The sequence below is a fragment of the Ranitomeya variabilis genome, chromosome 6 (genome assembly GCF_051348905.1).
Source record: "Ranitomeya variabilis isolate aRanVar5 chromosome 6, aRanVar5.hap1, whole genome shotgun sequence".
Taxonomy (NCBI): domain Eukaryota; kingdom Metazoa; phylum Chordata; class Amphibia; order Anura; family Dendrobatidae; genus Ranitomeya; species Ranitomeya variabilis.
Genome location: NC_135237.1, coordinates 101,317,945 through 101,342,976, shown reverse-complemented (window position 1 = coordinate 101,342,976; position 25,032 = coordinate 101,317,945). Strand labels below are relative to the sequence as shown.

Genomic DNA, 25,032 nt, shown 5'->3' with positions numbered 1-25,032 from the left:
AAAGAATGAACATGCTGTGGAATAAACGCAGCATTTCCTCACGTTTTTTTCCACAGCATGGGCACAGCGAATTTTGTTTTCCATAGGTTTACATGGTACTGTAAACTCATGGAAAACAGCTGCGAATCCGCAACGTGTGCACATACCCTAAACATCGGCCTCCAGTCACTGGCTTTCCCACTGCTGGTTTGGAAAATTGTGCACCATTTAAAAAAAAAAAAAAAATTAGTAAAAAAGTAAAAGGAAAAAACATTACAGATTCCTGTGTGGCTGGTGTTCCACTTGCGAGTGTGATGTGAGAAGCTCGCGCGAGTCTGTCACATCAACACTCGGGACCAGAGTGTGCACCTGCATGTATTTCTGTGCAGCCGCACACGTCGGTCCGAGTGCTGGCTGCAGTGCCAGGTGTTGACAGCGGCCCGTCACGTACTTACGGATGTGACACAAGATTCAACAAATGTAAATTAGTACACATGCGTAGTAAGCTGCGTTCCCGCAGTTATTACACATGTAACTAATAATTAGATGCGGTTTTACCGCGTGTAATGATAGTCTATGGGAAATGTACGCTGCGGGGACTGACACTGTATTGTAAATAGACATGCTGCGGTCTGGAAAGAAGCACCGCATGTCCGTTTATGCAGGTCTGCCGCCTGCGTCTTTGAACGCATAGTGGAGATGGGATTTCTTGAAATCCCATCCACTACGCTGTAACATCTGGCTGCTGCGGGTTGGACGCTGCAGATGTACGCAGCGTCTAACCTGCAGCGTTTACTGTTTGCACGTACCCTATCTGCAAACAGGAAATCACTTCCCCCCCCCCCCCCCAGAAGCCAACTTTCAATAAGCTTTATTTCAAGTGCCAAAAAAAGCATGTAATAAAAAAAGGCAGGTGACCTGTCAGTGACCTCAGATGCAGATTTCACCTGCATCAAATACTGAGCCAAGCCTGACCGTGGAAACAACCCTTAGGCTACTTTCACACTAGCGTCGGGCTCGGCCCGTCGCAGTGCGTCGGGCCGAGGTCACCGACGCTAGCGTTATCTCCGCCGCACAACGGGGGCAGCGGATGCATTTTTCCAGCGCATCCGCTGCCCCATTGTGAGGTGGGGGCTGAGTTCCGCGGTCGGAAAAAGCGGACCGTCGGGAGCAAAAAACGTTACATGTAACGTTTTTTGCTCCCGGCGGACCGCCACAACACGGCGCAACCGTCTCAAGACGGTTGCGACGTGTGGCAATCCATCGCAATGCGTCGCTAATGTTAGTCAATGGAGAAAAAACGCATCTTGCAAGCACTTTTGCAGGATGCGTTTTTTCTGCAAAACGACGCATTGTGACGGATTGCAGTTAACGCTAGTGTGAAAGTAGCCTTATTCAATGCAGGATGTGCTGAATATTTTTTCAGAAGATTTTAGTAAAGTTGTGAAATGTCCTATAAATGTCTGTTCTGTTCCTGATCTAAGGATCTCGGCTTTTGTTGAGATGAATGTGTGCTGCACTTTATGTACATGCTCAGTAGTGATCGGTGCTTCGGAGTCGTGGATTCAGAATTCAGGGAAATCGAGTTGGCGGCTGTTTGGCTTACTGACTCCACAGCCCTGTTTCTAAGGTGCCAGTAGTCTTTTTTCCAGCTGAGACTCACTTATTAATATTTATTTTATTTGCCAGGTTAAATATGACTTCTTATATACTGTCTTTCAGTGCATTGGTTTCTATTGCTTGTTGTGGTGCACCATATTCGTGCCTTTAGGGATGTGGTTTGCACTAATGTCTGTTACCACTGTTGCTTTGCAGCGCTGGGTCCTGGGTTCCAATCCCATCAAGGACATCTGTAAAGAGTTTGTATGTTCTCCCCGTGTTTGCGTCTTTTTCTTTGAGGTACTCTGTTTTCCTCCCACTCTCCAAAGACATACTGACAGTGAATTCAGATTGTGATCCCCAATGTGGACAGCAATAATAATGTGTGGAAAGTGGTATGGAATAAGATAGCGCTATATATAAAGAATGCGTAATAAATACTACCACTTGCACAACACATACTTTATAGGTTTATTACTTGTTTTTATTTGTAGATGGACGAAATTGAAATTAAAGAATACTTTACTAGATTTGGAGCTGTGAAAGAAGTAAAAATAATTACAGACCGGAGTGGTGTATCAAAGGGGTGAGTTTATTTAAAATGATATGTAGCAAGGACTGAAGGACAGATTGGTACTACTTAGTTGGTGCTACTTTTATTTATTTATTTTTTTAAATCTTTTCTTGTTAGTTTCTCCAATTTCAAAGCTCCATTCACATGTTCAAATTTCACATATATGTTCTATTTGTTTATTTTTAAGGAATTGAACAAGCACCAGTATTAGGCTGGGTTCACATTGCGTTCAGTGACTCGGTTAAACAGACTACGTTACACCGCGGCATAACGCGGTGTAACGTAGTCAGTTAACGCCGCCATTGAATGCAATGTCGGACTCATCGCTAGCGCACACCCACAATGGGCGTGCGCTAGCGATGTGCCGTCATTGAGTGACGGACCCGAGACGCGGGCTGCAGCGTTTCCCGGTCCGTCACTGCTAGCACGATGGAACGTCGGCACTTGCGTTAACAGCAGCCTGTTAGCGGATGTGCTGAACGGGCTGCTATTAACGCAATGTGAACCCAGCCTTACTCTATGGATCTTTTCACTTGTCGATGATCCACACAAAAAAAAGATCAATTTTGTTCTATTCAAATGTAAATGGAACTGGGAAAATAAATGTGTTTAGCTAACTTTTTATTATGTATGCTTTCAAGATCTGATGCACATATGTGTATGTGTATATAATGTATGTGTGTATGTATGTATGTATATGTATATGTATGTATATGTGCCTACAAGTAGTATTCAACCCCCTGCAGATTTAGCAGGTTTAATAAGATGCAAATAAGTTAGAGACTTCAAACAAGAGCAGGATTTATTAACAGATGCATAAATCTTACAAACCAAAAAGTTTTGTTGCTCAGATAAATTTTTATAAATTTTAAACATAAGCGTGGGTCAATTATTATTCAACCCCTAGGTTTAATATTTTGTGGAATAACCTTTGTTTGCAATTACAGCTAATAATCGTCTTTTATAAGACCTGATCAGGCCGGCACAGGTCTCTGGAGTTATCTTGGCCCACTCCTCCATGCAGATCTTCTCCAAGTTATCTAGGTTCTTTGGGTGTCTCATGTGGACTTTAATCTTGAGCTCCTTCCACAAGTTTTCAATTGTGTTAAGGTCAGGAGACTGACTAGGCCACTGCAACACCTTGATTTTTTGCCTCTTGAACCAGGCCTTGGTTTTCTTGGCTGTGTGCTTTGGGTCGTTGTCTTGTTGGAAGATGAAATGACGACCCATCTTAAGATCCTTGATGGAGGAGCGGAGGTTCTTGGCCAAAATCTCCAGGTAGGCCGTGCTATCCATCTTCCCATGGATGCGGACCAGATGGCCAGGCCCCTTGGCTAAAAAACAGCCCCACAGCATGATGCTGCCACCACCATGCTTGACTGTAGGGATGGTATTCTTGGGGTCGTATGCAGTGCCATCCAGTCTCCAAACGTCACGTGTGTGGTTGGCACCAAAGATCTCGATCTTGGTCTCATCAGACCAGAGAACCTTGAACCAGTCAGTCTCAGAGTCCTCCAAGTGATCATGAGCAAACTGTAGACGAGCCTTGACATGACGCTTTGAAAGTAAAGGTACCTTACGGGCTCGTCTGGAACGGAGACCATTGCGGTGGAGTACGTTACTTATGGTATTGACTGAAACCAATGTCCCCACTGCCATGAGATCTTCCTGGAGCTCCTTCCTTGTTGTCCTTGGGTTAGCCTTGACTCTTCGGACAAGCCTGGCCTCGGCACGGGAGGAAACTTTCAAAGGCTGTCCAGGCCGTGGAAGGCTAACAGTAGTTCCATAAGCCTTCCACTTCCGGATGATGCTCCCAACAGTGGAGACAGGTAGGCCCAACTCCTTGGAAAGGGTTTTGTACCCCTTGCCAGCCTTGTGACCCTCCACGATCTTGTCTCTGATGGCCTTGGAATGCTCCTTTGTCTTTCCCATGTTGACCATGTTTGAGTGCTGTTCACAAGTTTAGGGAGGGTCTTAAATAGTCAGAAAAGGCTGGAAAGAGATAATTAATCCAAACATGTGAAGCTCATTGTTCTTTGTGCCTGAACTACTTCTTAATACTTTAGGGGAACCAAACAGAATTCTGGTGGGTTGAGGGGTTGAATAATAAATGACCCTCTGAAAAAACTTTTCCCAATTTAAAAAAAAAAAAAATAAACAAAGAAATAACATTCTTTTTTGCTGCAGTGCATTTCACACTTCCAGGCTGATCTACAGTCCAAATGTCACTATGCCAAGTTAATTCCAAATGTGTAAACCTGCTAAATCTGCAGGGGGGTTGAATACTACTTGTAGGCACACTGCATGTGTGTGTGTATATATATATATATATATATATATATATGTATATATATATATATATATATATATATATATATATATATAATTTTTTTTTTTATTACTTTTGAGCAGAGATGTATCTCAATCTTGACATGGGATTGTCTTTTTGCTTTCTGTGTATTTGTTACTTGATTTGTGTTGTTTTTTTTTTTTTTTTTAAGATATGGTTTTGTGTCGTTTCACGATGATGTTGATGTTCAGAAGATAGTAGATGTAAGTACAGTTAACCATAGTTTGTGTCTGAGATACAGTATTTCATCTGTAAGCTTCCCTGATGCCATGTACAGCCTGCCCTCATTCCAGATACAACTGGAGAAAAGCCTGTCTGGACCTACACGGCTGTTTTTTTTTTTTTTGGGGGGGGGGGGGGGGGGGGGGGTTTAAAATACATATCAATATTGGATCTTGTGTCCTGTGGAAATCTTGTGTTCTTCCTCCCTGGCCATGTGCAGTGAAGCCAGGTTCACTCTCCCCAGCTCCAGCGGTGCCCTGCACATGGCCAGGTGGGCAGTACGTTGCTTGCATGCACAAGATTTGCAAAGAGCTAGTGGTTATCTCGTTTTTGCAGATCATGTCACTCACACCCTCAGGGATGTTATAACCTGATTAGTGGGAGAAATGGTCTGTTAAAATCGACGCCCCCCGTGATCAGTCACCCGCTAATTAGCATATCGCGAGGACAGTTTTAAAATTGATTTATGGTTATTCAGCAATCACTAACCCATGAAAAGGAGCTTGTTTGAAAGTGGATATATGCCTCAATAAAGAGATTATGGGGGTGTGGGGGCATTTGACAGGTTTCCTTTCATTTTTTGTAACTTTATAGTCCTTTTAGGAGACTTAAACCTGTGATCGTCTGATTGCTTATATAAATGCTGCAATACCACAGTATATAATATAAATTGCTCTCCTTTGAAGCTCTGCCTTTACTGGAGCACTATAAACCAATATGATGGCATCAAGGGCATTCAGCCGCCTCCTGGCTGCCATTGTAACCCATTATTCCCCCTTAACCGAAGGAGGATGGTGAGCTTGCTTAGCTTAAAGGTGTTTTCCACTTCTCTGACAACCCTTTCTCAGTCACTGTTTCTCCCTTCTAAAATAACACCTATACTCGCCCCTGGTGCTGGCGCTATTCCAGTGGTGTTGGCACTGGCTCTCCCTGGGATCACGTGATCCCTGAGGACAGTCGAAGCTGGCTTTACTGTCTCCGCCTTCAGACAAATCGCATACATCCAAAGGAAGTAAGAGCGCAGCAGCTCTCACTTTTTCCAGATATATGGGATTTGTGTAAACAGGCATTTAAACCACCACCGATCGGTGATCGCATTATGCCGCCGGTCAGTCCATGTAAATGGACCCTTATGTGTTTAGTATGGACAGCATGTCTGCGTGTACTTCCGCTACACATTTTAAGCAATGACTCTTTTAACTTTAGACCCAGATCTGCTTCCATGGGAAGAAGCTGAAGCTTGGACCAGCTATACGGAAGCAAAATATGTGTACGTATATTTGACTTGTTTTGTTGTCTGTTGGTTCAATTAGAAGGCAATTAATTGTTTGATTTCTCTATACTTACAGGTACCTACATACAGCCCAGACCTGTAGTCATTAGCAATCCTATGCCTCACTATCCCAACTTGTGGAACACTAATGTTCCTGAGCCATATGGTCAACAGCCACCCGTTTTCAGTCCAGTGGCCCAGTATGTTCAGGTAGCGTATTTTACATCAGAAAGGACTTAAGAAATAGCTGCAGGTAGTTAAAAGGCCTTCCTGGTATAGTTTTCATGCTATTATTCGTTGACTCTACATGATACTGGGAGAGATTCTGCTTGACTAATTGGAGATGCTTAAAGGGAATTTGTCACCCCTTGGGACGCTTTTAAGCTATTACTATGGGCATACAGGTAATAGAATTGTTTAAATAGTCCTACCTGTATGCCGTATAGCTGAGGTCTTGTTGCTGAGAAATAGATTTTTAATCATTTATGTTAATTAGTTCTTCCAGACTCCGGGGCGTGCCGTGCCTGGAAGAAAACTCTGCCATGTGATGTGCCATTGTGGCGATTATGTGGACCCTTATTGCCCTGCTATGGGCTACTGAAGTAGCAGTGACGCGCCCTGCGCAGAAGAACGTTGAAGACACTGGCCCATAGCAGGTCAAAAAAGGTACAAATAATCACGTGAGTGCAGGGCCCTGGCGTGGGATTCCGGTGCCACAACAGAGCGTCACATGGCGTGCATGGGAGAGGGATGGTACGCAAAAGACCGGAGGCAGAGTTTTCTTCCAGGCACCGCACTCCCCGGAGCCTGGAAGAACTAATTAAAATAAAAGATTAAAAGTCTATTTCTCGGCAACAATCGGACCATCTATGAGGCTTACAGGTATGAAGCATAGAGGTAGGACTGTTTTAACAATTCTATCATCTGTATGCCCATAGTAATGGTTCAAAAACATTACAGGGAGTGACTGATTCACTTAAAGACCTCTATAAACATTAGAGCAAAATCTGTCAAACATGCTGGATACTTGAGGGTTATATTGAGGGTCTGATATATATGAAGGGTTTCCAGCTCCTTCCAACAAATGGTGGCAATGAAAAGAAGGATATGGCCTACTGAATTTCAGTGGCTGGTCCTTTTATTTTCCTTGGAGACCAGCCGCTACCAGAGATTTTGTCACTGCTTTCATTAAGAACAGAGGAGCACTCAGCTGAGCCGAACATTCCTGTTAATGGGGGAGTCACGAGATATCGATCTGTATGGGAGCGTTTAGAATTCACTTTTCCAAGTTGAGAAGTGAACTTTTATAATAAAATTGTGCTCTCGGGTATATCTGGACTTCTATGAGTATTACAAAACATGGCCAGGGATTACCTGGAAATATCAACATTATGATACAAGTATGGGTACAGGGTGAAAATGTGCATTTTGTTTTGTTTATGAACAATAGAAAGGTAATAGATAATATAAAACCAACTGATACAAATCAATAATAAAGAAATAAATTTAAAGCAAATACATTTTGAGCTTAGATTATGTACTAGACAGGTTGGAGATTAGCTGTAGAGGTCATCTGACAAAATGGGGACAAAACGAGCTGTAAGCAGCCTGTGCTGTAGTGTGTTATGTGCAAGCTCTACAAGCCAAAGTGTAATCCACAAATGCAAAAAAACTACCTAGCCTTTAATTGTCTACATTAGCAGGAGGTCTAGATGAGGCTGAAAACTTTAGACACAAATATAAGATGGCTTAGGGTAGTTTTCCACGGTCAGGATTTGACGCAGGTGAAATCTGCATCTGAGGTCACTGGCAAGGTCACCTTTTTTTTTTTATGCGTTTTTTCATTACATTCATTTTTCTTGTCACTTTGAAATAAAGCTTATTGAAAGTTGGCTTCTGGGAAGGGAAAAAAAAGTGATTTCCTTTTTGCAGATAGGGTACGTGCACACAGTCAGTAAACTCTGCAGGTTGGACGCTGCGTACGTCTGCAGCGGCCAGATGTTACAGCGTGCGCAGTGGATGGGATTTCAAGAAATCCCATCTCCACTATGCGTTCAAAGACGCAGGCGGCAGACCTGCGTAAACGGACATGCGGTGCGTATTTCCAGACTGCAGCATGTTTATTTACGATACGGAGACGCTCAGTCCCCGCAGCGTAAATTTCCCATAGACTATCATTACATGCGGTAAAACCGCATCGAATTATTAGTCACATGCGTAAGAACTGCGGGAACGCAGCTTAGTACCCATGTGTACTATTTTACATATGTTGAATCTTGTGTCACATCCGTAAGTACGTGATGGGCCGGTGTCACACTTGCGAGTGTGATTCGAGAAACTCACACGAGTGTCTCACATAAACACCTGGCGCTGCTGCCAGCACTCGGACCAACTAGGTAAATTCCTTAGGGGGGTCTACTTTCCAAAATGGTGTCACTTGTGGGGGGTTTCCACTGTTTAGGCACATCAGGGGCTCTCCAAACACGACATGGTGTCCGATCTCAGTTCCAGCCAATTTTTAATTGAAAAGTCAAACTGCGCTCCTTACCTTCCGAGGTCTGCCATGCACCCAAACAGTGGATTACCCCCACATATGGGGTATCGGCGTACTCAAAACAAATTGCACAACAAAATTTGGGGTCCAATTTCTTCTGTTACCCTTGAGAAAATAAAACAAATTGGATCTGAAGTAAATTTTTTGTGAAAAAAGTAAAATGTTCTTTTTTTTTTTTTTCTTTACATTTCAAAAATTCCTGTGAAGCACCTGAAGGGTTAATAAACTTCTTGAATGTGGTTTTGAGTACCTTGAGGGGTGCAGTTTTTAGAATGGTGTCACTTTTGGACATTTTCTGTCATATAGGCCCCTCAGTCACTTCAAGTGTGAGGTGGTCCCTAAAGAAAAAAAAAATTGGTTTTGCAAATTTTGTTGTAAAAATGAGAAAATTGCTGGTCAACTTTTAACCCTTAGGGCTATATGCCCATGTTGCAGAAATGCTGTGGAAATGTATGCAGCATTTCCGCAACTCCCTGGCGTGGGTAAAACGCATGCGTTTCCCGCAATACACAAGCGTTTTGCATGCGTTATTAGCTTGCAGAAAGCTTGCGCTTTACAAGCGATTTGAAGCATCGCTTGGAAAAGTGATTTACTGGTTGGGTCACACTTGTCAAGCATAGTGCTTGACAGGTGTGACCAACTTTTTACTATTGATGCTGCCTATGCAGCATCATTAGTAAAAAATATAGTCACCTTCTGACGGCCCCCGATCTCCTCAGCGGCGCTCCCGTTACATTCCGTTCTCAGGGCTGCTTTGCGCGAAGGACCTTTTTGACGTCACGGTCGCGTGAACGCAACGTCATGTCAGATGATTCACGCAATGCATCCCTGGGAACGGAATCCGCCGCGTGCAACGTTGAGAGGTGGGAGGACTCCGGGGGCCATCAGAAGGTAAGTATATCCCTATTTTTTTTATTTTAATTTTAATTTTTTTACAGGAATATTGTACCCTGGGCCTGAAGGAGAGTCTGCTCTCCTCTAAACCCTGGATACCATCTGCACATGAAGCGCTCACTTTATGCATGGTGGGCATAGCCACATGCGTAAGGTGAGCGTTTCAATGCAATCCTAAGGCTGCGGAATCGCTGCTATTCCGCAGAAATAATTGACAGTGGTCAGAATTGAAAAAAATTGCCTGGTCAGGAAGATGAAAACAGGGTAAGTGGTTAATAGCCTAGGAAGGGACCATTGATATTGTCCCCCATCCCGCCTATAAACACCACCTCACAGCTGCCCCAGAAATGGCGCATCTCCAAGATGCGTCAACTCTGGCACTTAGCGTCGCTCTTCCCACTTGCCCTGTAGCGGTGACAAGTGGAGTAAAAGTTTAGGGGTTAATGTCACATTTGTATTGTAAAAGGTGACATCAAGCCCGGCTTAATAATGGACAGGCCTCTATAAGACACCTATCAATTACCAATCCTATAGTTACAGGTTAAATAAAGACACAGCTAGAATAAAGTCTTTTAATGAAATAAAGCACCACACAGTTTTCCCATCTTTATTGTTCTGCTAATTCCCCAAATCCCTTGATCTGCTGCAAAACAAATTAAATAATAAACCAACACAAATACTCCCTGTTCCGACGTAGTCCTTAATAATAAATACTCCCTGTTCCGACGTAGTCCTTAATAACATGTGTCCCATGACGAGTCCAGCTCTGCTACGTCTGGGTGCTTGACATCCAGATGTAGCAGAGTATGTAGATGACCGCTGGAGATAACTCTCTGGCGGCCACCTGCACTGCAGTTCTCACAATCAGCTGTTCAGCTGACCATGAGAACCAGCCTAGTGACCGGAGGTAACCCTGGCTTTCACGTGCACGGCAGTTCTCGCAGTGAGCTCCATCATCGCGAGAACTGCAGTGGACGTGGACTTCCGGCGGTCACAAGGTAAGAGATTATTTAAATAAGTTTGCATGCGTAGTAAGCTGCGTTTCTGCAGTTATTACGCATGTGACTAATAATTAGATGCGGTTTTACCGCATCTTAATAGTGAATGGGAAATTTACCCTGCGGGGATGAAGCCTCTCCGCATCGTAAATAGACATGCTGCGGTCTATAAAGACGCGCCGCATGTCCGTCTACGCAGGTCTGCCGCCTGCGTCTCTGAACCCATAGTGGAGATGAGATTTCATGAAATCCCCTCCACTATGCTGTAACATCTGGACGCTGCGGGTTTGACTCTGCGAATGTATGCAGCGTCAAACACGCAAGCGTTTCCTGACCATGGAAACTTACCCTTATGCAGCTCCTCCATCCACTCCTTTAGAGAAGGGGCTGCAATGCATCTCTCCTTGGTGGCACTCCTTTTTGTTGTACCTGCCGTAATATACATACACCCCACTGTGTTATCATGCAGGAAGGCAGAATGTGTTTGCAAAATGAAAGCCCTCTCAAAGAAAGATTTTAAAATGAAAAAAATGTGAGGAGTCATGCATCAACCACCACCGCAGTTATAGTGCACCAGCAGGGCGAGCAACCTGGTGCCCCACAGCACCCATGCTGGAAGGCTGAGGCTGCATGACTCAGCACACCACCCTAGAGGCACAGCAACAATAGTCACCACACAGCATCAACACCAACTGAAAAGGAGCTTAAAAAAACCCTCCTCTTCCACATGCTCTCAGACTGGAAGCGGAGAACAAAATATTTTTTTTTTTTTTGCTCCCTTCACTTTTTTTGTCTTGCTCAAAAAAGTAGCATGTTCTATTTAAAATGTCATGAAATTGGCTCCAAAGTTCTTGACGTCCATAAAATCATTCAGGTGGGGACTGGCGTACATTTTTGACAAATTATGTGACTTACTCAAAATGGAACAGTTAATGAATTGGGTGAAAACATCTGGAAATGGAAAACTCCAACAAACATCAGGCAAACACCTATAAAATAGACTTTAACCCCTTCCCGACCTATGACGCAGTGTGAGTCATGGTGGGATTGCATTCCTGTGGGTTGGGTGAAAGGGTTAACTGAAATTTCACCCGACCCGCAGGAACAGGGGGACTTGTACTTGAGCCCCCCCACCCCTGATTGGAGCTTGTGTCCATGTGACGCTATCGCTCCAATTAGATGCGGAGGGGTGGAGTGGAAGTATGGCTGCCCTCGCTCTGTAGCTTGATCCCTTCCGTGGGAGCTGCAGAGCGCTGTCCCTTCTGCCGCCGCCTGCATCAAGTGCTGCCCTCCGCTCCCCCCTGCCGTCCGATTCCACCATCCCCCCCGACTTCCGCTCCCTGCCCCGGTGATCATTCCCCCTGCTGCTGCCGGCTCCATCTCAATGCTGCATCTCAGCCCCCCCTGTGCCTGAGCCCCCGCTGATTACCCCCCTTCCCCGCGGATCGCCTCCCTCCCCCCCCCCCCCTGCCCCGCTGCTCACCCCCCTGCCCCAGTGATCACCCCCTCCTGCCCCAGTTTTCCCATTAGGGTTATAGTTGGGCTAAAGTTAGGGTTGGGGATTAGGGTTAGGAGTGTGTTTTGGGTTAGGGTTGGAGTTAGAATTGGGGGGTTTCCACTGTTTAGGCACATCAGAGGCTCTGCAAATGTAACATGACGCCTGCAGACCATTCCTTCAAAGATTTTTTATTTTCATGGGTCTGCGTTATAAACTTCTGTGAAGCACTTGGGGGTAAAAAGTGTTCACCACACATCTAGATAAGTTTCTTGGGGGGGTCTAGTTTCCAAAATGGGGTCACTTGTGGGGGGTTTCTACGGTTTAGGCCCATCAGGGGCTCTGCAATCGTAACATGACGCCCGCAGACCATTCCTTCAAAGTCTGCATTTTAAAACGTCACTACTTCCCTTCTGAGCCCCGATGTGTGCCCGAACAGTGGACAACAACTTTTGGGGTTCAATTTCTCCTGTTACCCTTGTGAAAATAAAAAATTGTGGGCTAAAAAAATAATTTTCATTGCTACGTGTTATAAACTTCTGTGAAGCATTTGGGGGTTCAAAGTGCTCACTATGCATCTAGAGAAGTTCCTTGGGGGGGGGGGGTCTAGTTTCCAAAAGGGTGTCACTTGTGGGGGAGCTCTATTGTTTAGGCACACAGGGGCTCTCCAAACGCGACATGGTGTCCGCTAACCATTGGAGCTGATTTTCCATTCAAAAAGTCAAATGGCGCTCCTTCCCATCCGAGCCTTGCCGTGCACCCAAACAGTGGTTTACCCCCACATGTGAGGTATGGTTGTACTCAGGAGAAATTGCCCAACAAATTATAGGATCCATTTTATCCTGTTGCCCATGTGAAAATGAAAAAATTGAGGCTAAAAGAAAATTTCTGTGAGGGGAAAAAAAAAAAACTTTCATTTTTATGGATCAATTTGTGAAGCACCTGGGGGTTCAAAGTGCTCACTATGCATCTAGATAAGTTCCTTGGGGGGTCTAGTTTCCAAAATGGGATCATTTGTGGGGAAGCTCCAATGTTTAGGCACATCAGGTGCTCTCCAAACGCGACATGGTGTCCGCTAACGATTGGAGCTAATTTTCCTTTCAAAAAGTCAAATGGCGCTCGTTCCCTTCCGAGCCCTGCCGTGTGCCCACACAATGGTTTGCCCACACAGTGGTTTACCCCCACATAATGAGGTTTCAGCGTACTCAGGACAAATTGGACAGCAACTTTTGGGGTCCACTTTCTTCTTTTACCCTTGGGAAAATAAAAAAATTGTTGCTAAAAGATCAAATTTGTAACAAAAAAGTTAAATGTTCATTTTTTTCCTTCCATGTTGCTTTAGCTGCTGTGAAACACCTGAAGGGTTAATAAACTTCTTGAATGTGGTTTTGATCAGCGTGAGGGGTGCAGTTTTTAGAATGGTGTCACTTTTGGATATTTTCAGTCATATAGACCCCTCAAACTGACATCAAATGTGAGGTGGTCCTTAAAAAAAAAAAATGGTTTTGTAAATTTTATTGTGAAAATGAGAAATCACTGGTCAACTTTTAACCCTTATAACTTCCTAACCAAAAAAGAAAATTTGTTTCCAAATTTGTGCTGATGTAAAGTAGACATGTGGGAAATGTTATTTAATAATTATTTTGTCACATAAATCTCAAGTTTAACAGAATGAAAATTCAAAATTTTCTCCAAAATTTATTGACCTAAATTTACCACTAACATGAAGCCCAATAAGTCACGAAAAAACAGTCTCAGAATCGCTAGGTTCCGTTGAAGCGTTCCTGAGTTATTACCTCATAAAGGGACACTGGTCAGAATTGCAAAAAATGGCCAGGTCATTAAGGTCAAAATAAGCTGGGTCATGAAGGGGTTAAATTAGGCGCAAATGAAAATCTGAATAAATCCCTAAAAAAAAAATGCACATTCAATACAGAAACAGGCCCGATGTGTTTTTCTATAGATTGTCTTGTGAATTGCTAGTAACAATTATAAATAACATAGTTTGCGCAAATACCTTATAAAAAGACCTCACACATTTGTTAGTCAATACATAAATCTTATACGCACAATAAAAAAAGCCACATTATGACGTAAAAGAAGTCCTAAAATCCAAGTTGATTAACTGCAAAAACAACAATTAATAGTATAAATTCCACCACTTTAGTTCTATCCAAGACAGCAGTAGATGAATGTAAACGATAAGGATTACCTCTAAGGGAAAATCCTGGAGTCCGTGCTTGCTAGTAACAATGGTTTATGTTTTAGACTTTGCCTTACTCGAGCACGACACCGGTCATGTATCATCAGATTCCCCTGGGTTGTCAGCAACCAGGATACTACCAGGTAACGTGTCTATTTTTATAGACTTTGTATTTTTTTTTGTCTCTTTTACCAGTTTTGAAAAGCTCTTCTTTAATTTTTAGGTTCCACCACAGTGGCCCAATGATGATCAGAGGAGCATGGTTTATCCTCAGGTGAATAAGTGGAACATAAGTGTGTTGCTACTGTAGTGTTATAGCAGAACTGAATTTTTCTAGGAAAATAAACTCAATCTCTTCTACAACTAACTTAAAGGGGTTGACCCAAGTTGATAAGTTATCCTCCTTGCGTAATGGTCTTGAAAACTGGTTTGGGCAGAGCACTAAGGCTATGAGCCCACGTTGCATTTTTTAAGCATTTTTCCGCCACGATAATGCAAAAAAAGCTAGAAAAACGCGAGCGGATTTCCTGGCAAGGGAGCCTGGTTTTGATAAGGAAAATTCTGCTTACATTCTGCAACGTGGGCACACAGCCTAAATGAATGGCAAGCACTCGCACCATCTCTCCATTGTGAGACTGCTGGAGTTAGTGGAGCTCTGTACTCTGGAATTTCTGACAGTCCCATAGACCAGTGATTTTCAACCAGTGTTCCGCGGCACACTAGTGTGCCGCGACACATGGTCGGGTGTGCCGCGGGGAAAGTTCCCCAAACTATGGTGCCCCCTTTGTTTTGTTCCCCGGCAATGCGCAGCGATGCGCAGTCACAGAATAACACATGCGCGAGCTTTGAACGCTCCCGCGACTTAATGACGTCACCGAGGCCGGCGCGTCATGCTGAGAGCGGAGAGACTCTCGCATTTGCCCGCCGCCAATGTAATGCCCGCCAATAATGCTGTCTATAATCATTAACCCCTTCCCGACCCATGACGCCACGTAGGCGTCATGAAAGTCGGTGCCAATCCGACCCATGACGCCTAAGTGGCGTCATGGAAAGATCGCGTCCCTGCAGATCGGGTGAAAGGGTTAACTCCAATTTCACCCAATCTGCAGGGACAGGGGGAGTGGTACTTCAGCCCAGGGGGGGTGGCTTCACCCCCCCGTGGCTACGATCGCTCTGATTGGCTGTTTCACTTTCAACAGCCAATCAGAGCGATTTGTAATATTTCACCTATGAAAATGGTGAAATATTACAATCCAGCCATGGCCGATGCTGCAATAGCATCTGCCATGGCTGGAGACCCCGATCTGCCCACCGCCACCGATCGCCTCCCCAGTCGTCCTTTCTGCCCCAATCTCCTGTCCGCTCCCCTCCTCCCTCCTGCCCGGTCCTCCTGTCCGCTCCCCCGGTCCTCCGATCCCCCCCCCCGTGTTCCGATCCCACCCCCCCATACTTACCTAGCTCCGACGTCCCTCCCGGTGTCCGGCCGTCTTCTCCATGGGCGCCGCCATCTTGGAAAATGGCAGGCGCATGCGCAGTGCGCCCGCCAAATCGGCCGGCAGATTCGTTCCTGTACATTTTGGTCGCTGTGATAAGTTCTATCACAGCGATCAAAATAAAAAAAATTGTAAATAAACCCCCCCCTTTATCACCCCCATAGGTAGGGACAATAATAAAATACAGAAAATATACCGTATTTTTCGGACTATGAGACGCACTTTTTTTCCTCCAAATTTGGGAGGAAAGTGTGGGTGCGTCTTATAGTACGGATATAGCATGTGGGGAGGGGGGCGCACTGTTATCCCACTTCAGGATGTCCCCGCTGCCGAATCAGCTGCTGGGGAAAGCACATGGCCCCGCTGATTAAGTGCAGTGAATATTTATTAGCTGCTCCCCGCCCACTGATCAGCTGAGCGGGTGAGCCGGGAGCAGCAAATGAATGCTGCACTTAAGCAGGGACACAGTTTCCCCAGCACTGATTCCGGGGGGGATCTGTGTGTCCGGGGGAGGAGGAGGCAGCAGCAGGGGCCAGGAGATCGCTGTCTACCTGCCTGTGCTGGACGCTGAGCTGTCTGGTGCACAGGGAGGACCTGTGTGATGTCAGAAGTGGGCGAGCTGGAGCATCACATGGCAGCTCAGAGCCCTCCCTCTTCTGACATCATCACAGGTCCTTCAGACTCCCACCTAGAATCTGCAGCTTCCTCTTATGTCCTGCGCTGTGGAAAGGCCACAACAACAGGGAGGGCTCTGTGTGTGTGTGCAGCCATGGGATGCTCCAGCTTTTACCTCACAACAGTGTGGCTGGCTGCCACAATTAAGAGGTCAGTCTTTACAAAACACAATAAAGCACTCTGCCACTCCTTTGGTGAACTATAACTCCCAGCATGTCATAGGATCTGCAGGACATGCTGGGAGTTATAGTTCTCCCATGGGATTTTAAAGCAGCACTCCAGTGTTATTTTGCAGTGCTGGAGTGGTGCTTTCACTATAAGCCCTGTGCACCCATTCTTAGGGCTCATTTCCACATGCGAGGCACACGTCCGTATCTCGCATGTGGAAACCAAGCTGTGGAGCCGGCACTCCAGAGCGGAGCGTGCGGCCGCATAGGAACACATGGAGCTGCACAGCTCCGCTCCAAAGTGCCGGCGCCAGAGCTTGGTTTCCACATGCGAGATACGGACGTGTGCCTCGCATGTGAAAATGAGCCCTTATACTCACCCTCCAGCGTCTTCATATCGTACTTCACAGCCACCACACTGGTCCTGCAGCTTCCAACATAATAACATACTATTATATATAATAACACCACATATAATAGTATGTTATTTATGTTATTAAATATTTTACCGCATTTTTTTTGCTTCAAATATTTTTTTCCCTATTTTCCACCTCTAAAACCTGGGTGCGCCTTATAGTCCGAAAAATACGGTAATTATTTTTGTTTTTCCATTAGGGGTAGGGTTAGGGTTGCACTTAGGGTTAGGGTTGCACTTAGGGTTAGGGTTGCACTTAGGGTTGCACTTAGGGTTAGGGTTGCACTTAGGGTTAGGGTTGCACTTTGGGCTAGGGTTGCACTTTGGGCTAGGGTTGCACTTTGGGCTAGGGTTGCACTTTGGGCTAGGGTTGCACTTTGGGCTAGGGTTGCACTTTGGGCTAGGGTTGCACTTTGGGCTAGGGTTGCACTTTGGGCTAGGGTTGCACTTTGGGCTAGGGTTGCACTTTGGGCTAGGGTTGCACTTTGGGCTAGGGTTGCACTTTGGGCTAGGGTTGCACTTAGGCCCAGGTTTCACACTGAGTGAGTATAAATACATTTAGAATCTATATTATTAACTATATGTAGAATATGTACTGTTTTAGTGTCATTTTGTGCCATTTTGGTTGGTGGTGTGCCCCGGGATTTTTTAAGTATAAAAAGTGCCGCGGCTCAAAAAAGGTTGAAAATCACTGCCATAGATCATGAATAGAGCAGTGGTGTGCATGCTCCTCCTTTGCCCCAGAACTCTGTTCTCTGGATCAGTGGATGCCCCAGTACCACTAAGATTAGTGGAAAGATGGGCAGTAACTTCCCAACTGGCTTGTGTTCAATATGATCCACTGCGCCAGCAGTCTCTGGTCATGCTTTGGAAGTGTAGTTTTGCAACAGCTGGAGAGGCATAGGATTAAGTTAATTGCTGTGGGGTTTTCTAGCATGACATGTAACAGATGCTTTGCGTGCTGTGATTTTTATTTGTTTTTCTTTTTCAGAACTGACATTTTTCTTGTAATTGATTTGACAGGCTTTCTCATGGAATTACCACCATGGTATCGAAACGGAGATGGCTAGCAATAGCAATGAAATGTTGCTCCCAGAAACCTATATCCCAGAGCAAAACTTGTCTCCTGTGTCAACAAGTCCACAAAAGGTAACATTGAGTATTCCCGCAGAGTTGATAAATTCTAAGTCCTAAACATGCCTGCAGGTTTTTAAGGTTTATGTTTAAATATCCACTTTTAGATTCTCGTATCCGAGACAACTTATGCACTACAGTTGCACTTGGCCATGGTAAAGTATGTAAAATGAGTGTTTTAAATGACCCGCAAAAGATTCTTGCAGTAAAGGTTTTTTATGTAATCACATAAATTTAATTCTGGGGATGTGGAGGGAGGAGCAGTACCATAGAGCTGATAGGAGTTTCCAATGTGACATGGCTAAACTTGGCTGCACAGCTCAACCCCCCCCCACACACACACACTTGGACCTTATCTAACAGGCATTCTATCACTTTCTAATTACGCCTAAGAGGATAGACCAAGGGATCAGGGCTGTATTCTTACATCTCGCACACACTGAGAAACCTAACCTATGGTGGGGGGTGTTCTTTTTCTGGTGTATTGCTGCCTGCTTATGATTGGTCTGCATAATGCAGGGAGAAGTACAAGCCGCAATAAAAAAAAGTCTGATAACTTTTGTGAAGTCCTAGTGGATATTTACTCATTAGGTGCCAAATGGGCAAAGGCAAAATAAATAAAAACAAACATTTTTATTCCGCTCTGCAGCCACTATTACATTGTGTCCAGTTCAACATGAAAAATTTGGTGAAAGAGCCCCCCAACCATTTCAGGACCTTGGACGTATAGGAACGTCCAAGGAAGTGTCCCTGTTAGTGATGATCGAATAGCATTGTTGCTCGGGTCTCCCTGAGCATGCTCTGGTGATCTCCGAGTATTTGTTAGTGCTCAGAGGTTAAGTTTTCGTCGCCTCAGCTGCATGATTTACGGCTGCTAGACAGGCTGAATACATGTGAGGAATACTTGTTTGTTAGGGAATTCCCACATGTATTCAGGCTGTCCCGCAGCCGTAAATCATGCAGCTGAGGCGACGAAAACTAAATCTCTGAGCACTAACAAATACTCGGAGATCACTCAAGCCTGTCCGGGAAGACCCGAGCAACAATGCTATACGCTCATCACTAGTCCCTGGCAATTGATATGGGCTCTGGCGCGGAGTCCGCATCTTTCCCTGCACATTACAGCTGATCTTATCATCTGTCATGTGCCCCGAATGGCCATTACCCAGTTAAATGCCACTGTCAATCACTGACAGCAGCATCTAACACACACTGGCTGGAAACTCGTCACAAGTACTGTCCATCGGCATTCCTGTTGCTTGATTGTTGGGCGCCAATGGGTTGCCATGACAGCTGGGGGTCTGCAGAAGACCCCGTGCCTTGCATAGGAGATTGCGATTTGACACTTCCGCTATGTGTAGCACAGGCAGACGATCGGATGATTGCAGCTTCAGGTCTCCTAAGGGGAATTTGAAACCAGTAATATAAATATATAATATATAATATATATATATATATATATATATATATATATATATATATATATATATATATTTCTATTAACCCCTTCATGACCCAGCCTATTTTGGCCTTACTGACCTTGCCGTTTTTTGCAATTCTGACCAGTGTCCCTTTGAGGTATTAACTCAGGAACGCTTCAACGGATCCTAGCGATTCTGAGACTGTTTTTTCGTGACATATTGGGCTTCATGTTAGTGGTAAATTTAGGTCGATAATTTCTGAGTTTATTTGTGAAAAAAACGGAAATTTGGCAAAAATTTTGAAAATTTCGCATTTTGATTTTTTATTCTGTTAAACCAGAGAGTTATGTGACACAAAATAGTTAATAAATAACATTTCCCACATGTCTACTTTACATCAGCACAATTTTGGAAACAAATTTTTTTTTTGCTAGGAAGTTATAAGGGTTAAAATTTGACCAGTGATTTCTCATTTTTACAACAAAATTTACAAAACCATTTCTTTTAGGGACCACCTCACATTTGAAGTCAGTTTGAGGGTTCTATATGGCTGAAAATACCCAAAAGTGACACCATTCTAAAAACTGCACCCCTCAAGGTGCTCAAAACCACATTCAAGAAGTTTATTAACCCTTCAGGTGTTTCACAGCAGCAGAAGCAACATGGAAGTAAAAAATTAACATTTAACTTTTTAGTCACAAAAATGATCTTTTAGCGAAATTTTTTTAATTTTCCCAAGGGTAAAAGGAGAAACTGGACCACGACCGTTGTTGTCCAATTTGTCCTGAGTACGCTGATACCTCATATGTGGGGGTAAACCACTGTTTGGGCGCACGGCAGGGCTCGGAAGGGAACGAGCGCCATTTGACTTTTTCAATGAAAAATTGGCTCCAATCTTTAGCGGACACCATGTTGCGTTTGGAGAGCCCCCGTGTGCCTAAACATTGGAGCTCCCCCACAAGTGACCCCATTTTGGAAACTAGACCCCCCAAGGAACTTATCTAGAAGCATAGTGAGCACTTTAAACCCTCAGGTGCTTCACAAATTGATCCGTAAAAATGAAAAAGTACTTTTTTTTCACACAAAATTTCTTTTAGCCTCAATTTTTTCATTTTCACATGGGCAACAGGATAAAATGGATCCTAAAATTTGTTGGGCAATTTCTCCTGAGTACGCCGATACCTCATATGTGGGGGTAAACCACTGTTTGGGTGCACGGCAAGGCTCGGAAGGGGAGGCGTACCATTTGACTTTTTGAATGGAAAATTAGCTCCAATCGTTAGCGGACACAATGTCGCGTTTGGAGAGCCCCTGTGTGCCTAAACATTGGAGCTCCCCTACAAGTGACCCCATTTTGGAAACTAGACCCCCCAAGGAACTTATCTAGATGCATAGTGAGCACTTATAACCCCCAGGTGCTTCACAGAAGTTTATAACGCAGAGCCATGAAAATAAAAAATAATTTTTCTTTTCTCAAAAATGATTTTTTAGCCCACAATTTTTTATTTTCCCAAGGGTAACAGCAGAAATTGGACCCCAAAAGTTGTTGTCCAGTTTCTCCTGAGTACGCTGATACCCCATATGTGGGGGTAAACCACTTTTTTGGCACACGTCGGGGTTCGGAAGGGAAGTAGTGACGTTTTGAAATGCAGACTTTGATGGAATGCTCTGCGGGCGTCAGTTTGTGTTTGCAGAGCCCCTGATGTGCCTAAACAGTAGGAACTCCCCACAAGTGACCCTATTTTGGAAACTAGACCCCCCAAGGAACTTATCTAGATGTGTGATGAGCACGTTCAACCCCCAAGTGCTTCACAGAAGTTTACAACGCAGAGCCGTGAAAATAAAAAATCATTTTTCTTTCCTCAAAAAAGATGTTTTAGCAAGCAATTTTTTATTTTCACAAGGGTAACAGGAGAAATTGGGCCCCAATAGTTGTTGCCCAGTTTGTTGTGAGTGTGCTGGTACCCCATATGTGGGGGTAAACCACTGTTTGGGTGCACGTCAGGGCTCGGAAGGGAAGTAGTGACATTTGAAATGCAGACTTTGATGGAATGGTCTGCGGGCATCACGTTGCATTTGCAGAGCCCCTGATGTGCCTAAACAGTAGAAACACCCCACAAGTGACCCCATTTTGGAAACTAGACCCCCGAAGGAGCTTATCTAGATGTGTGGTGAGCACTTTCAACCCCCAAGTGCTTCACAGAAGTTTATAACGCAGAGCCGTGAAAACAAAAAATAATTGTTCTTTTTTCAAAAATTATGTTTTAGCAAGTAATTTTTTATTTTTGCAAGGGTAACAGGAGAAATTGGACCCCAACAGTTGTTGCCCAGTTTGTCCTGAGTATGCTGGTACCCCATATGTGGGGGTAAACCACTGTTTGGGTGCACGTCAGGGCTCGGAAGGGAAGTAGTGACATTTGAAATGCAGACTTTGATGGAATGGTCTGCGGGCATTACGTTGCATTTGCAGAGCCCCTGATGTGCCAAAACAGTAGAAACACCCCACAAGTGACCCCATTTTGGAAACTAGACCCCCGAAGGAGCTTATCTAGATGTGTGGTGAGCACTTTCAACCCCCAAGTGCTTCACAGAAGTTTATAACGCAGAGCCGTGAAAACAAAAAATAATTGTTCTTTCTTCAAAAATTATGTTTTAGCAAGTAATTTTTCATTTTTGCAAGGGTAACAGGAGAAATTGGACCCCAACAGTTGTTGCCCAGTTTGTCCTGAGTATGCTGGTACCCCAAATGTGGGGGTAAACCACTGTTTGGGCGCACGTCGGGGCTTGGAAGGGAGGGAGCACCACTTGACTATTTGAACGCAAGATTGGCTGGAATCAATGGTGGCGCCATGTCGCGTTTGGAGACCCCTGATGTGCCTAAACAGTGGAAACCCCTCAATTCTAACTTCAACACTAACCCCAACACACCCCTAATCCTAATCCCAACTGTAGCCATAACCCTAATCACAACCCTAACCCCAACACACCCGAAACCCTAATTCCAACCCTAATCCTAATCCCAACCCTAACCCTAATCCCAACCCTAACCACAACTGTAACCCCAACACACCCCTAACCCTATCCGTAACCCTAACCACAAGCCTAATCTTAACCCTATTTCCACCCCTAGCCCTAATTGCAACCCTAACTCTAAGGCTATGTGCCCACGTTGCAGATTCGTGTGAGATTTTTCCGCACGATTTTTGAAAAATCTGCAGGTAAAAGGCACTGCGTTTTACCTGCGGATTTACAGCAGATTTCCAGTGTTTTTTTGTGCGGATTTCACCTGCGGATTCCTATTGAGGAACAGGTGTAAAACGCTGTGGAATCCGCACAAAGAATTGACATGCTGCGGAAAATACAACGCAGCTTTTCTGCACGGAATTTTCCGCACCATGGGCACAGCGGATTTGGTTTTCCATAGGTGTACATGGTACTGTAAACCTGATGGAAAACTGCTACGAATTCGCAGCGGACAATCCGCTGCGGATCCGCGGCCAATCCGCGGCGGATCCGCGGCCAATCCGCTGCGGATCCGCAGCCAAATCCGCACTGTGTGCACATGCCATAACCCTAACCCTACCCCTAGTTCTAACCCTAACCCTAGTGGAAAAAGAAAAAAAAAATATTTTCTTTATTTTATTATTGTCCTTACCTATGGGGGTGATAAAGGGGGGGTTTATTTATTATTTTTTTTATTTTGATCGCTGTGATAGAACCTACCACAGCGATCAAAATGTACTTGTTATGAATCTGCCGGCCGGCAGATTCGGCGGGCGCACTGAGCATGCGCCCGCCATTTTGGAAGATGGCGGCGCCCATGGAGAAGACGGACGGGCACCGGGAGCCTCGGTAAGTAGAAGGGGGGGGAGATCGGGGCACGGGGGGGGGGGGGGCGGCGGAGCACGGGGGGAGCGGACAGGAGGACGGGGGAGCGGAGCACAGGACGGAGGGGACTACGGGACAAATCGGTGGCTTGGGGGGGGGCGATCGGTGGGGTGGGGGGGGGCTCACATCAGTGTTTCCAGCCATGGCCGATGATATTGCAGCATCGTCCATGGCTGGATTGTAATATTTCACCAGTTTTTTAGGTGAAATATTACAAATCGCTCTGATTGGCAGTTTCACTTTCAACAGCCAATCAGAGCGATCGTAGCCACGGGGGGGTAAAGCCACCCCCCCTGGGCGGAAGCACCACTCCCCCTGTCCCTGCAGATCGGGTGAAATTGGAGTTAACCCTTTCACCCGATCTGCAGGGACGCGATCATTCCATGACGCCACATAGGCGTCATGGGTCGGATTGGCACGGGTTTTCATGACGCCTACGTGGCGTCAAAGGTCGGGAAGGGGTTAATATAACACAATAATGGAAAATCGCGAAGGGGTTACAGTAAGGTTGTTTTTCTTAGTTTTTTTTATTTATATAGATAATTTGGAAAATAATTGTTAAGCTTCACACTTTCTAAATCTGAGCTTGCCATTTATGGAGCAAGTTTACCATATGCTGTATGCAAATTTAAGGGGTTGTCTGGTCTTCTGCTAAATGTCTGCAGTCACCTAAAATGTCCTGGAGCTGTCGGGTGGAATGTCCTTCAGCTTTTCAGGACGTGTAGGTCGCCTTAGCTTCCTTTACTGCTCTGCCCCAATCACACCGTGCAGTGTGAGGCTGGACAAGACAGAGGAGTTCTCTCTGAGATTAGGAAGAACTTGGTGTCTGCGTTCTCCTCCATCAGAGGAAGCTGCCTCTGGACTGTAAGAGGCACACACTTTTTAGCAACAGTTTTTCTTACTCAAGTGTGTCTTATACTCCAAAACAATTTTGTATTAAACATGGCCCTTTTCAGATACGGATTGTTGTGGGGTCTGTGGAGGCTGTCTTGGTGAGCGCAGGAGTTGTGTGACCGTAATAGTTATGTAAAAGGTGCCAAGTACTTTGCTTTGAACGGAGTGGAGCCCTTCTTGAGAACTATCTCTGCAGGAGTGCTGTATATCTACAAAACACTTAATTAAATTAAATAAGAACTTGTGGTTTGTTGTCATTTTCTGAGAAGGTCATCATTCCATGTCAAGTGAACCAATGAATTTTTCCTCTGCTTAAAATTATCTTTTGTTCTCTGGTAATAGCGTGTTGGAGAATACAAAATCTGAAAAAAAAAACCTATCTATATAGTTTTCCCCCCCGGGGGGGCCCCTTCCATGTTTTTTCGAAAAAATGTGTTGCATGCCTTTGTTTCCCCTCATAATTCAGGCCACAACCAAGATAGAGAAATGGGGAAAAAACACCATTCTTCTCCAAACTGTACAGGCTTTCAACAGATATATCACAAGAATATATTTGTTAATATTTTACCCATGCGGACGCCAACAGAAGATTTTGAAAAGCATTTCCAAAAAAGTTATAATTTAAAAAAAAAAAAAAAAATTTACACGTGCCTCCTATGCTTTTAGCCACATCTGTACCAAACTACATGAACAGTGTCAATTTTAAAATCTTGAATTCAGATCTGTTTAGCCTGTGGTCTGAAAGTGTAGGGTTCCATCTCTTGTCCTGATTAGGGATCAGTGAGCACTAAAATGCTCTTTGCT

At 44.7% G+C, this 25,032-nt stretch overlaps 1 protein-coding gene across 4 annotated transcripts in view; it reads left to right on the top strand.

Moving 5' to 3' along the window:
- DAZL (deleted in azoospermia like) overlaps positions 1-25,032 on the top strand; it is a 168,342-nt gene that overhangs the window by 100,016 nt on the left and 43,294 nt on the right. For 2 of the 4 annotated variants that reach the window (XM_077268865.1, XM_077268867.1), the window contains 8 exons: positions 2,073-2,164; positions 4,654-4,705; positions 5,931-5,994; positions 6,074-6,207; positions 14,207-14,284; positions 14,365-14,415; positions 17,915-18,040; positions 18,133-18,180. In XM_077268865.1, the coding sequence (XP_077124980.1) occupies positions 2,073-2,164; positions 4,654-4,705; positions 5,931-5,994; positions 6,074-6,207; positions 14,207-14,284; positions 14,365-14,415; positions 17,915-18,040; positions 18,133-18,180 (645 nt within the window). The remainder of the gene's footprint in view (positions 1-2,072; positions 2,165-4,653; positions 4,706-5,930; positions 5,995-6,073; positions 6,208-14,206; positions 14,285-14,364; positions 14,416-17,914; positions 18,041-18,132; positions 18,181-25,032) is intronic. The other 2 variants (XM_077268868.1, XM_077268866.1) reach the window with 1 other exon arrangement.